Source organism: Centruroides vittatus, unplaced genomic scaffold (assembly GCF_030686945.1).
Source record: "Centruroides vittatus isolate TY-2023 unplaced genomic scaffold, ASM3068694v2 contig_165, whole genome shotgun sequence".
Lineage (NCBI taxonomy): Eukaryota > Metazoa > Arthropoda > Arachnida > Scorpiones > Buthidae > Centruroides > Centruroides vittatus.
Genome location: NW_027121000.1, coordinates 239,641 through 255,384, shown reverse-complemented (window position 1 = coordinate 255,384; position 15,744 = coordinate 239,641). Strand labels below are relative to the sequence as shown.

General features: G+C 23.8%; 2 protein-coding genes across 2 annotated transcripts in view; both read right to left on the bottom strand.

The window, feature by feature from the left end:
* Window positions 1-3,509, bottom strand: part of LOC136968870 (high mobility group protein DSP1-like) — a 113,392-nt gene extending 109,883 nt beyond the window's left edge. Inside the window, exon 1 of the mRNA XM_067262923.1 lies at window positions 3,284-3,509. Within this exon, the coding sequence (XP_067119024.1) occupies window positions 3,284-3,287 (4 nt within the window). The 5' untranslated portion in view covers window positions 3,288-3,509. The remainder of the gene's footprint in view (window positions 1-3,283) is intronic.
* A 1,429-nt stretch (window positions 3,510-4,938) lies between these two features.
* Window positions 4,939-11,310, bottom strand: LOC136968874 (orcokinin peptides type A-like). Its single transcript, XM_067262928.1, has 3 exons — window positions 11,177-11,310; window positions 5,383-5,937; window positions 4,939-5,170 (listed from the first exon to the last, which is right to left on the bottom strand). Exons 1-3 carry the CDS (start codon window positions 11,288-11,290, stop codon window positions 5,147-5,149), a joined length of 693 nt encoding a protein of 230 aa, XP_067119029.1. The 5' UTR covers window positions 11,291-11,310; the 3' UTR covers window positions 4,939-5,146.
* Between the last annotated feature and the right edge of the window lie 4,434 nt (window positions 11,311-15,744).

Below are 15,744 nucleotides of genomic sequence, written 5' to 3'. Positions count from 1 at the left end.
ATGCATAAATTGGTGAGATTTATATTCAACAAATTAGAAACTACCACACTAAAATATATTTATATTAATTTAAATAATTAAAACAGAAAAAGATTACAATTTAGTGATTTTTAATTTAGTATTGTAACTTATAATACTTTAACTGGCAATTTTTGATATTTTCATTGCAAAGAATATTCTTCACATAAATTAGGAATATACATGAAGTCTGTATCGCAAAACTGTCATTAAGGAATGCAAAACACACAAACATAACATAGAAGAATATAATCATAACAAAGTAATGACTGACTAGTTTTTAATACAGAACAAAAATAGAACTTAAAAATGGACTAGAATATTGGTCAGGCTATTCACATAATTTTAAGGATAAAACTCTTGAATCAGGTCACACTGATATCTGACTAATAGAAGAATGAATGTTCTATATTGACAGATTTGGGAGAAAAATATTGCCTTAATACAATGACCAATTTAGCAGATATAACATTAAAATAGGGCCTAACTATTTGGCAATCTGTTAGATTTTGAAGTAATTTCTTTTTTAAAAACAGTTAAGAATGAACCACCTTTAATTTTTCAAGGTCAACAAGAAGTCATGATTAAATAACAAATGAACTGCCATTTTGAAAACATTTACATATTCAAAAAAACAATTAATTTATTAGCATTGTATAAAAGCAGTATAAATTCATGTATAAAGAAATATAAATGAGCAACAGCAGTTCAATTTTAAGAACACGATAAGACATCATAAATCTAAAATTTTGGTTATAGAAGTTGTGTAATAACTATTAAATGAAAAAATTATATTCCTTTATTTACTTAGTTTTTAAGTTTTCTGTAAGAACAAATTATGCACAAGAATTAAAAATTAATCTCTAAAGTTTAAAAATTCTATCATATTATCAAACAATTCAAATGATTTTCTATAAACAAATTTTACAGTTGTTCAGAAAGGTAAACATACAGCAAATATACTGTATTTAAAAAATTGTTTATAATGTTACTTCAAAATGAAATCTTAACAATATTAAGATAATTTAAATTTAGAAAATTTAAGATATGAAATTTAAATTAATCTAAAATATTAGAAATATTACATAAGAAAATCGAAACTATAATTATAATAGACAAAACATTTAAGATAATAGGGAAGAAGAAAATCGATTCACACTTTCAGTTTTATTCTTATCTTTTTACATTTCTTTTATCATAATAAAAATATATATAAAATTCTTATAGTGATATAAATTTAAAAAATTTAGTCTACAAGCATTATAAAAATTCTGAGGTAAACTTTTAAAGTATATCAATTTTGATCGAAATTTTTGTTTTAAATTCTTTGATAAATATATTTATTTATCAGTTTAATATTTGTACCTATCATTTATAATGATTATAATTCATAAAGATCATCATTTATATGCAAATTAAAAATGATTAATATGAAGTTTAATAAAAAGATGATAATCCAATTTCAATGCTTTTTATCCAAATAACTAATAAATTTTTAAAATAATTAATCACAACAAATTAGATTTCAAAAATATTTTCAATTTTATAAATTTCATAAGAATTGCCATTCGGATTTTTAAATTATTCGGAGTAACGGTAATCTTCGATTAGAACGTCGAAAATAATTACATTCCCATCTTTTTTTAACACGTTTTAGTAATTTATAAGTTTTATAAAGTTAAAATCATAAACAAAATTATTCTGTTTTTATGCTTTACGGTAACTCGATAAAATTTTATAGTCGGAATAAAACTTAGATTTTACAATTACCGAAAAGTTAGGATATACTATAAGATCATCATCTTCATAATCATTTAATTTTGATTAAATAATAATATGTAATGTTATAAAAATTTTAATATAATTATAAATATGTACATTTTTTCCCCTAACAATTTTTATTTTTGTATAAATCTAAAATATTAATTATATTATTCATTTATATAAAGAGGCAAGAAAATTATTTTAGAGGTGGTACGTAATTACAAATGGCATAAAATGTTTAAAAATCCTGCAAAATATTTACTGTTTATTTTTTCTAAGTTAAAAAAATTAACAAATGGTTCCTAATATAAAAATAAAACACACAATACCAATAGTTTTTCCCGATTAGAAAATTTTTTTTATTTTGAATTAATTTTTATTTAGAAAAAAAAACAAATGTAAAAATATAATTTAAATATTATCAAAATTTCAAATATTTTTATAATCATGTAACAAATCACAATTAGCAATTTAAAAAAAAAAAATTTAAATAAAAATTTAAATCAATTATTTGATTTAAATTTGTTTTTTAAATTTTGTATAAAATATTCATTAAAAAAAAATAAAATTATATTTAATTAAAACATTTTAAATATAATATATAAACAATAATAATGTGACATGTCATTCTGTATTTTGAAATTGAGTCTTATTTGTAAATATCACATGTGAAATAGATTAATTATCAATTGATTACAATGACAATAATCGGCGTGGATGGAAAAATAGCCGAGAAAATCGGAATAATATCGATTTGAAACGTGTTTTATTGCTTAAAGTAATTTATTAAAGAAATTTAAATCGAATAATTATTTTTGCAAACAAAAGATGGAGAAATTTGTGGAATTGTCCCCGATCGGAAGGAACCGATAGAGGTTATAGACGAATGTAAGAAAGAATTGACAAGAAGCGAAGATAGAAATGAAAACGTTTAAAGTCGGCAATTGAGTCGAAATCTAAATGGAAAAGCGAGTCAATGCAAGGCATTAAACAACCGAAATGCAGATGTGAAGGCCGAAACCGCTAAAGCCCCCTCCTATTGGTTAGTCTATGTAGTATTAAATGAAACAGTCGGAACTATTGGCCGACGCACGCGGCGCCCGTCCCGTCCACGAACAAGAAACGGAATCCACCATTTCCATCTTTTGTTCCGATCGGCAGTCGTCATAGAAAGAAAATGTCGATAGTTATGAAATATCTTTCTTACGTTAATGTCATACCGGTTATTATTTAAAAACGTTAATAAATAAAGCTACGAGTTTCTAACTTATGATTTCGATATCGATTGAAAATACTGAAGGATTTCAGCACGGAAATGAAAATCACGCACAGCGGGCGACCATACACGTTCAGAATGGCGGGAAAATGGTTGTCGTCATTTTGAAAAAAAAGAAATTGAGTCTTTTCGACGACAAAGACTTTTTTATCGAAGACGACAATTGTTGCGGAATATTAGTAAGTTCATCCGGTCCTATTAATGGAATGTTGATGGTGTACGTACCCATCTTGTGTCCGGTCCTGATAATATTTAAATTGGCGACGGGAAATGCTTAAAGGACAACCTTGATGTGAGAGGAACTCTCGTCGTAGCAGCCTGTTGGTTGATCGGTCGCTCGCTGACGACGACGCGCCACCCCTCGGATAGGGTGCTTTAACCTCGGACCAAAGGTGTTTTCATCTTGAGGAGCGAGGAATCTGCTATGAGGATGCAAATCATCCCGACCACACTTCTTTTTTTCTTTATTCCTTCCTCACTATTTTCCTCATTTTTTTTAAACTTTTTTTTAATTTTAATATTTTTTTTATTTTTAAAATTTTAAAATTTTTTTATTATTATTATTTTTATTTTTTAATTGTGACGTAATCAATAAAGTTTTATTGTTTTATTGATTACGTCACAATTAAAAAGAATAATAATAAAATATTTTAATAATTTTTAAAATAAATTAATTTTTTTTTAATTTCAAATTTTAATATTCCTCATTTTTCTTCATTTTATATACAATTTTTATTTACTAAAAAAACTTTAATTTTTTGTTTTTTACATTCAGAATTAACCGAATATTTTAATAAATTTTAATCTTTTTTCTTATTTAAAAATTATTTGTTTATAAATGTTCAATACTTTTTAATGGGCCAAAACTATTTAAAAATATGTATTTAAACCGAAATAATCGGTTATTAAATTCGAAATTATTCGATATAAATTTTATATTTAAAACTTTTTTTTATAAATAAATATTTAAAAAAGTAAAGGAAAAAAAACTTTAAAAATCTCCTTTTTATAATTAACAAAATGGAAAAATAAAACCACTAAAAAATCAAATAAAATAAAAAAACTGTAGTTAAAAAATAATTATTAAATTTATTAAATTTATTAAATAATAAATTTATCCATTAAAAAAATATTTGTTTACATATATTTTTAATTTTTTTTTTTTTTTTTACATTATACTTTTACCAATAGGCTTTTCCTCTTTGTAAAATTATATGTAAAACTCATCAGATTTAATAAATATTATTATTATTATTATTTTACATTATACATATTAGTATTTTAAATAGTTTAATATGTTTAAAAATACATATATTTTTTTATTATTTTGGAATATAAGTTTTTAAATAAATTCTTTGAATTAAAGAGAAACATAGAAAAACATATTAGTAAATATCTTAATTCTCTCTCTAAATTTTTCCTCTTTATTAAATTTGAGTGTATAAGTTATATGTTGTTTTTAATTAAAATATTTTGTAGCTATAAAAGCTGAAAAATCTCTACTGGATTTAATATGCTGGATGTGTCATTTATATTTTTATAACTTAAATAAACATTTTAAATGACTATAAAATATTTTCAATAACTAAATATTTAAATTCATAAAAAATTATGTTTCCATTTAATTTTTATAATTATATTATTAGGATACAATTATATTTCTGTTACATATTAATACTATTATATATTTTTATAAAAAATGAATAAAAGATATTTTTAGTATTTTTTTCAATATTAAGTATTATTTTATAAATGTTTTTTTTAATAAGAAGACATTAAATTTAATTTTTATACTTTTGTTACAAAGATCTGTTTGTAGGAAACTTTATTTCTAATTATAATGCAATTTGAAATGATGAGAATAATAATATAAAGCAAAATCAAGAGCAAAAAAATTTTTATTTAAGATTACATAAATACATGCATTTGAGTATATTATAATTAGATATATGTATGTATATATATATTTTTATTGTTGTAAAAATTTTTTTAACTGAGTCACATTATATAATTCTTTTAAAAATAAAATTATAAACAATGAAGGTGATCGACATCAAATTAAAAATTTGAATTTTTTTTTTATCCCGATCAGGAACTGCTGTCAACGGCCCTCTGAAAAAAAAGAAAAGAAAATATTTTATTAATATTGCAAATTAGAAATATTATTTGAAGAATTGTGTTTATTTTGTTCAATAGATGGCAGCATCAAATCTAAGGAAAATAATTTTTCACTAATTTATTTTTATTTTTATTTTCTATTTTAAAAAATATTTACATAATATACTACTTTTCCATAGAGTTTTGGGTAAAAATGTTTATTTTACCTCTTTATTTTTCAGGTAACTCCCGATTCCATTTGTGTCTCTTTTTACAAATCCTCCGAAACCTGTATGATCAATTTCATCGAAGTTCTTCTTATTGAAATCTTGTTTCCTTTTTGAAAATTGATTAAAGCCCACTCGATCAATTTCATCAAAGTCCCTTTTCTCTTGACCAAAGGTTGCTCCACTCAAACTATCGAAACGTTTCGATTCCCCAAATGTCATACCGCTGAGAGTATCAAGATTTCTTTTCGGCAATTTCAAAACTTCTCCACCGCTCAATCTATCTAATGCTCTTGGTGGGACCAAATTTGGTGTTTCGGGGTTGTTCCAATCATTCGGGCTCTGATCTTCGGCATATTTCAAGACTATTCCTCCATTCAAACTATCTAGAGATCTTAATACTTCACCTCCACCTAAACGATCCAAGGATCGGACTTCTCCTCCTGGATGACGAAAATATCGATTTGCATGCAAATAGAAAGCGGGATCTTGAAAGTATAAGTTTCTTCCAATTGTTCGGCCATTTTCACTGATTGCAGAACCTTGATACCGCAACTAAAAACAAAAAGTAATCTGTAGCTTTATAAAATACAAAACTTAGAGATAAATCTCGATAAAATAACGATTGAAAATCTTAAAATATGAATTTATAAGTGGCTCGAGAATTAATTTATTTTATTTATTTACATATTTAAATATATAAATTTCTTTTTCCGTTCTTCTTAATTCTCTTAAAATACTTTTTTAATTATTAACAGACAACATTGACTTTTTCTTTTATTATTTTCCTTCTCGCAGCTGAAATAGTTTATCAAAAAACAAGTGCTTTTAAGTAATTAGACCTTTAAAATTATTAAAATTTTATGTCAAGACGCTAAAGATTTCTATCAAAATTATCTCTAATTTAATTAATAATTCATGTCTCCATGTTCAACACAGAAATATAATTTTTAAAGTTCGTGGAAGCATACACATATGTATACAGCTTTTTATATAAAAATTCATATTTATTTTCGTATAAATTATGCTAGAAAATTTAAAAAATATAAACGAATAAAATTCCTAAACGTTATATAATTAACACATAAACTAATATAAAATCCCGCTTTTAAATAACGCATTGAAAATCACTATTGAATGGCGGGTGTTCCTTTTTGTTTATTTATTTAATGTAGTAAAACCTGTCCAAAACGGAAAAAATATATATACGGTGCCGTGCGAGTCCGGTTTACACAGGTTTTACTGTATTTAATATAATTCCGTTCGCCTTAGAGTTGGCACCTTTGCCTCTAAGGTTATACTAAAAAAGGAAGGAAATTTGTAATACTGTGAACTTCCCTTCTGAAATTCTGCTTTCTTATTATATTAATTTTTCATGTAAAAAAGCTATTTAGTATAATAACATCGTATTAATTTTTAATAAGCTTTCTTTTGAATATCGATTGAAAAGATCAAAGTAAGAAATTTATTTTCACAATATTTAACTCCGGTGTTAAATTTATTTAGAATTAAAGTTACATTTTAACAAAATCTTATAATAAATGAAAGAGGTTTTACTCGTAAATTAAAGTTTTTTTCTTCTTTCTTCTCTCTACTCGACAAAAATTAGTAAAATTACCCTGTTTTGTATTTAAAATTACGAGAAATTTGCGCATTTGTACTAAGGAAAATTAAAAAATAAGTTAGTGTAAACAAATTTTTCTTCGTTAGCGATTAGATAATTATAGAATAATAGAGGAATTTTATGAAATTTCAAGACATAGTACGGGAATAATTTACTCGGTTATTAAAAATTAAAAAAAAAAACAGGCGAAAAGAAACAATAATAATCTTCATAACTTGATTTTTCTATTATCATTTTATTATCATTATCATTATAATCTCCGTGAAGCATTTCTTATAATCCTTACAAAATTGTAACTTCTTTAAAAAAAATAAATAAATATTTAAATATTCTAATTGCAAAAAAAAGAAATAAAATAAATTAAGTTAAATATTTTTCCTTAATAAATTTACTTTTTTTTCTAATTTTAATCGTAGTTCACCCCCCTATTGAAAGACAAACGTTAACAATTAAAAAGATTGATTAAAACAATAGAATATACTAGAAAATAATAATAGTAAATCGACTCTAGCCAATTGCTAAATAAATATTCTTGTAAAAAATGCAAAAATAATATATGATTTATTTGTTTTCTTTTAATTTTGTTTTTTTCTCTTAATAATACTAATATAATAAGTACTTGTGTTTCGTGAGTAAACACGCTTCATTGATCAGTAGGAATTTTATTTTGTCATGAACTGGTATCATATTTCACCTATGTTACTCAATTAAAACTTCGAGTTAATAGGATTTTTTATAAATAATTATTCCTTACATAAGTTCGATTTTAAATTTTATAGAAATATAATTACAATGAATATATATATATATATATATATATATATATATATATTCATATCGACAATAAACGTCAATGCGAATTTGTAACCGTCTATTTCCTTAAGCGTTAAATGAGATTGTTACATGATTAACCTATTAGATAATTTATTTTAATGATAAAAAAGAAGTGTTAGTAAGAAAAAAAAGCCTAGCTTAAAGTTCTGTGCTTTCGATGATACGATAAAAATATAAATGAAAACGTTCTTAAACGTTACGGCACTACACGGTTACAGAATTTGACATACAGAGTTGCAGCACGCAAGGAATAGCATGCACGCTTACTATATTTTCACTCGCATTCTTCGAGAAAGAAAGTTAAAGTCAATTAAAATTTATTAAATATCCCAGCTTATTATTAGCCTAATTATATATATATTATTTGTGGTATTCTATTGAAATGATTGCAGTAAAACCTGTGTAAACCGGAGTGGTAATAAATAAATAAATATGATTTTAACTTAAGAATTTTGAATTTTCTGTAATAAAATTCGAGTTAAGATTTATATATAATGAATTATATTATATTTAACATACTTTTTTAATGTACGCTTATTGAATTTTATATTAATTTTATTGTATTTTTGCTGTACTTAATTAGTTGTATATTAAACTTAAATAAGAATTTTTAAAATTATAAGTTTTTTTTATTTAATTTTTTATTAAGAAATTAAAAGTTTTGCTATTTAATTAAAGTAAACAGAGAAGTTTCTTGTTATTTACGTAGTCAAAAACCATTAAAAAATATCTTTAAAATGTCCATAGAAATAAAAGATAAAAAGAAAAAGGATTGCTAAAAATTATTTAAAATTATTCTGTTTTTAAATTAAATTTTTAATTTGGATAGTATTGAATTTTATCTAAAGATCTGAAAAAAACTTAATGAAATTAATTATCGCGTAAAACTAAATAATAAACAATTAAATAACTTTTTAATTTTTAACGAATTAATAATAAGGAAGAAAAACTATTTCTTTATTAAGGTGCGGATTGAGAATAATAATAATAATATATACATTTGCCACCAGTGAGTAAAATCATCGAGCATTGGTAGCTGGTTTCGGGTTCTCGACTGAGTTACCTGGTTTTCACACATATCAGTGCTTTTTTTTTTTTTGTCTGTATTTTAGTGTTTTTGAACCAAATTTTTAATTAATTTCCGGGTTTTCTTCGCGTGTCAAACACCTAACTAGAGGCCAATTTTCCCAAAGAAAAATTTTCCTGGAGGACCCCTTGGCAGATCGCCCACGCCTTCTACCATCAAACAACATACGATATATATATATATATATTCCTTAAAATTAAATCATTTTTTCATATAAAATTCAAACAATTAGACATAAATTGTAATATCTTAAGTAAAATTTAATTTAATTTTAATTATCAGCTCAAAATTTCTTTCTATATTTAGTTAAATAAGATAAAGTTATAATATCGAGAAAATGTTGACGTGTGGAACGTCGGATTTTTAATAAATTCTACAGAATTTCTACTTATTAAGCTATTTATTAGATCGTAAATAATTATATCCCGTTTATTAAATTGGAAATTTCGAAGTTTTAATATTCGATTAAATCAGAAAAATCCTTCTTGTATATAATTTAATTTAAGTCGGAAGTTAACACAAATTAATCTGCCGTTTATGAACTAGTGGGTCACGATCGTATATATTCCCGGATAATGCCACCATCTTGCAATATGCCGAAACGGGGTTACTAAGTAAAAATGTCGGAAAACATTGGGCTAAAAAAAGAAACGTGGTTGGATTGTGGAAAGTTCGGAGTAAGCTTTAAAAAATATACAGAAATTCAATTGAGTGCAAATAAAAATTGAAAAATATTTAGTAGTTCCCTTCTTTAGTACATTAGAAATACTTTCGCGTACCTTACCTGATCACAGGCTTTGATCAAAAATTACGGGCAGACTTTTATCATTTTATTTTAAAAGAATTGTTTTATCTATTTCCTTGTAATAATATCTCATACATTACGTTCATATACCGATTTAATAAGGACGTTATAAATCAAAGATTATCTCCTTTCAAAGAGTAATCGAGCGATGTTCTGATAGAACTGATTTAAATCTACAAGTTTTATTTATTTAAGTGTGAGATTACTAAACGTTAATTTAAATTCTGCTGCCACTTTAATGTATAAATTACTTGTTAATGTCAAAGTAAAAATGTTTATACGAATTTTCAGAAATTTTTACATTTCTCAAAGCGTATTGACTATTAATGATTAGACTTTACTAATCTGTAAGGTCATAACTTTAGATAATAGAAAAAAAATAAAATATATGCATATTTAAAATTAAAATGGATTTTAAATAAAATTTAATGTACTGTACGTCGGTTTATTTGTTCTTTACTTAAGTTGCTATGGAGATGAATACATAAATAAGTATTGTATAATGTGTCTTCGTTTTCTTCCAAATTACTCGGCAAATAACTAAAGATTATTTCCACGCCAGTTTCATTTTTGTCTTGTAAATTTTAATTCGCGAATTATACTTCTCGCAATGTTAATTTCGTATTGATAATTTTTACTCAAGAGAAAAAAATATTAGTTTTTTTATTTTAAATATCCGTATAAAATTTTGTTCATAAATTACAATTTAAAACTTACAATCGTGGCGATAAGCAGCCATTTATTTTATTCCGTATCAAGAAAATAAAATTTTATTATTTGCAAAATTTATTAAGTTAATATCAGATATAACGCATTATTGATTTTGCCCGTACAGATAAAATAAATCGAACTTTTGATATTTATATAAATTTTATTATAATTGCTAAACTTTTTGGGGTATTTTACTCAATAATATAATTCAAGTAGGGGATAAAACATACAAAGTTCCAATAATCTGCGTATTGATGATAAAAAAAACTTTACTCGATTGATATAACATTATACTAAATAAGTTTCATGATGTTTCAAATAGGCAAAAAAATCTATTAAAAGGAACGTTACGTCAAACTATCATAGATAATGGAACTAAACTACAAGATACGTAATGGACTATTGTAACCGAAACGTAACATAATCGTATATAATATCAAATTGTGAACAAAATTTGTTCGATCTGAAATTTCAATTGTATAAGTACTGTACAGCATAAATGTTTCTAAATAAAGATAGATTTAAAACATTCTACGCATTTATCGAAGTAGAATTAGTTCGAATTTTTGTTTTCCAGCAAACAAAATTCGAAATTTTAGTAAATGAATACATAATTTGATTTTATAAATTCACGGCTGGTTTGTAAAGATTGCTCTTATTGTAGCATATTCAGATAACAAACAACGCGTCAAAGTTTATTAAAAAAAAGTTAATAATTAGTGGAAATTCTTACCTGTTGCGATTCGGAAAATGTCATAAAGAGCAGCAGAATTGTCAAAGCAAAGTACATGTTAGCGTGATATCTTTCGTTCTGGTAAGTCAGAGTTGGTGCCAAAAAAAAGTACATAACTACTTATATAGGTGAATGGCGATAAAGATAACCAATGGAATAGTTAAGACCGCATCACGTGAACGATATTCATCCAATCGAGTGTAATATACCGTTTACCATCGAAGACAGTACAGAACAAACAAAAGTTAATGAAAGTTTGTCACATTTTAAGTTAGCCATAAATGCTTATCGGAAAGTATTAAATTGGGTTTTCCGCTTTTATCTTTTAAAGAAATTTTTGGAAAGAATTTTTAAAACTTTTCACAATAAATTTATCGTTGTTTTAAAATATAGAAACAGAATATTTTACAATTATATTAAGTTACTTTAAAAGAATTAGTAACTATACCGATTAAGTTTTGTTCTTTTTATATATAAAAAACAATAAACTGTACTTCAATTATTCTTAAAATTTCTAATTTTAAGGCATACAAAATAACTACTAATAAAAAGATTAATTGAAAAAGTAGTCGGGGATCAAATGTAAAATTTTGAATTCTAATCAAGTAACGTCAATTCTGAACACGTGTAGAAGAAAGTTTTTAAATTCATGCATCTATGATACCAAATTTAATACTGTTTTGTTGAAAGAAGGAATTATAGAACCCGCTAAATTGATCCGTTTAATTATTGTTAAGGCCTCACTGTCTTTCAGCTCATTGTTTGGATCTACTTCCTGCTGATACTCTCCACGAGATATTCCATTACTTTCAATCAAAGGATTTCTACTAAACTTAAAAGAGATTTTATCGTCACTAACAATGTAAGTTACCGAGAAGATTAATATAAAAAAATAATTTTTGAAGGACAGAGCATCGAAAATGTAGTTCAATAGTATTCAAACAATAGAAATAATCCTTCAAATTGTAAGAACATAATATACTTCTGTAATTATTAGGATTAACAACGGAAGATTATACAATTATACGTTGATTTGTATAAGCTTCGACCATTACAAGTATCTTTTGATAAGAATTTTATTTTTAAATACGAAAATTAATGGTTGATAACATATTTAAATTTTTACACATTTTTAATGAAGAATATGCACTTTTAATTAATTCTCAACTGAAATATCTAAAAAATGATCATGCAAATTAGTATTTTAGATATTTTGGGTCTCTTTCATTATAAATTTGAAATGGTAAATTGCATAATTTGTAAGAAAACTGTCGCTTAAGTATTATGATGGTTGCGAAAGGTTTCGAAATCAACGTTGATGATCAATGTTTGGAGGAATATTTTAATATTTAATGTAATCGTAACGAAGTAATCCAATTCTGTATAAACTGTAGAAAATTATATAATTAATGCATTCGACAGAACTTTTCGGGAAAATTCTTTAAAATCTAAATCACTGCTTAAGAAGTGATCAAACGGCTTATTAAAATGAGAAATTATTGTTTCTAATATATATAAAAACACCTGATTAAATATAAAATTTAATATTTTATACTATTGTATCTTTTTAATTCATTTATAAGTACATTTTTAGTTACGTTCATTCGAACTTTTACCAGAGAATTACATCACAAAAATGGTCCAATTTAGTTTTTAATCTGAAAAAAAACATAATTGAAACCTTCATAAATATTTATATTTAGTATATTTTCTTAAAAAAAAAAAACAGTTGAATAATGATTAACCCACCTTCGCAATTTCGGTCATCGAGACGAGTTAAAATAATCAGTGTTCCTATCAATAGAAACTCGATAAGTTCTTGTCAATAGAAAGTATTCATTCAATAATTACATGAAAAGCGTTGACAGGAATACGAAATGACGTATTTTGTTAGCACAAACCAGAATGGCGAATGTGATGTAAAGAGACACCTTTAGTTGAATGACCACCTTGAATTCTAATCGAGTCATTTCTTCCTGAAGTATCAATTGTGCCCAAATATTCATTAACACCTGTAAATTTATATTAGGCCATTTTTAAAAATTAAATACATTTTTCATTATCTTTGTCTTTAATTTTTTTTTAATATTTAATTGTTATACAAGCTTTTAAAATAAATTTGATCGTACGGTAAAACTGTATTTTCTTTTTTTTTTCTTTACTTGAAAATTAAAAAATAAATTACATGGGCTGTATTTTATCATAAAAGATAATTACATATTGAAGTGGATTATAAAGATTGACAGATTTATAACCTCATTTATATATCATTAAGATTTCATTTGAACTGATCAAAATAATTGCGCTTTTTTATAGCTTTCATAGAAACCATCTGGTCTGTGTACACATCATAGTGTTTGTGCATAAACGTTCAAACTATCAGCCATCCTTACTAATTACTTACTTTTGCTTGACAACTTGACACTTGTCTTCTTATTCAAACAGTAACGTCACTCCATGCAATTCAAGCACATAGGATATATTATGACGGTTTATAAACGTATGTGAAGTTTTAGAAGTGATTTTTGTAATTAAAAGCAATGATTTTCTGTAAACTTTTCACGCCATTATCTGAAAATACCTCTTCAATTTTATACCTAATTAATTTAGAAACGAATAGAATGGGATATAAACAAATTATACTTAACTATTTATATTTTACTTTATTATTATTATTATTTTTAAACCGAAAATAAATAGAAAATTTGGGAAGATTTTAAATAACATTCATATTTAGGCCTATTAATATTCATAATGTAAAGAATTTTAATTGAAATCTACGTTTGTACATTAAATATTGACTGAACTAGTCTAACAATATACGCGGACTTAAATATACAGATTTATTTATATTAGATGAGACTTATTTAAAAATTATAAATATTTTTTCCTTAATAAAATTCGTTCATTTTTCATTTACATCGAGAGATTTTAATAAATGTATAATGACTTTACACAAGGATAAATTCGCAGGTTAACTAATGCTGGGTGTTTAGAAACATTTTAATATCTTTTGATTAACTTTTAAATTTTCATTTCGAATTTGATTGAAGCAAAGCTTCTTTCTTAATCTTTTAAATATTCATTATAAAATTCAACTTTATGCAAATGATTAAACGATCCACGTAATATAAGCTATATAATTAACACAGAAGAACACACAGTAATACCACGTTTAATTCGAACTTCAAAAAATTAAATTTAGCAGATTATAATTAACAATTATTCATTTTTATCAGTATATTTTTTATACTTTTTTCTTAATATTTATTATTAAATACTAATTATTACATAGTTTAAGTACTTAAATACCAAATAAAAATACTAATGTAAAGTATTAATTTTAAGTTATTACATGGGAAAAATGCTAGATTATTTTAAATATTTTTAAATTAAATAAATTAAAATTTAAGTTTTATATTCGAATTAATATATATTTTAATAAAGTAATTTATTTTTTTATTATATAAAAAACAAATCGATTATGGAGATTTTGAATTGTCTCCAAATTATGACAATTTAAAATTCTATATTTTTCATATGATTAATATAAATTATTTAAAAATAAAAAAAGATTTTAAAATAAATATTACATATTTAAAAAAAAATACTTTTTATTTCTTCATATATAAATTTAACATTTAAAATTCAGTTGATTTGTTCTTATGATAAGTTTTATTCGATTTATATTAAAGTAAATATTATTAAATATAATAAAATTTTATATTTTTATTAATATTAACATTATTTAAAAAGTATCTACATTCAAATTTATTAAAATAAAATGCTTAAATAATAAATTTAATTAAAATATTTACGAAAACTTCTCGTATGTTTTATACAGAAAATAAATTGGTAAAAAAACAAAATTTTCTCTAATTAAATTATTTTAATAAGTTAACATTTGTAAAAATAAACTTGATACGCTCACTTTTTACTATTTTATTTTAAAAATTTAATAGTAACTTTTTAATTTTTATGAAATTTTCTGATGAGATAATTATTTACATGAAATTACATGATCTTATCTTAAAATATTACTTGAAAAATTTATTTATTAAGATATAAATATAGCAAAACCTACACAGAAAATCGCTGCGATCTTAAGAATTTTCTCCCGTTTAGGCAGGTTTAAGATTCCGGTTTACACAAGTTTTACTGTATTTTAAATCTAATTAGACATTGATTAGCTATTATAATGACTTGCTGAAGTACGACGAGAGCGTAATTCTGAAAGAAAATTGAAAAAATAAATTTTAATTAACAATATTAGTTAGGAGAGAGAGCGAAATTAATCGTATTAAAGGTAAAAAGATATGATTTTATTTTTAATATTCTTAAATTTAAATATTAATTTCACTAATTTTTTTAAAGAGAAGAATGATATTTAAATTCTAGAACAAAGTAATTTTCAAGAAAAATTATTATATTATTCATATTATAATTTATAATGAGGATCTAAATATAATAATGTTTAGAATGTAATTATAGATTAATTAATATAATAGAATAATGCGGAGGAAGAAGAGGAAAAAATATGATAGACCTAATTACGTCAGGCTACCAGG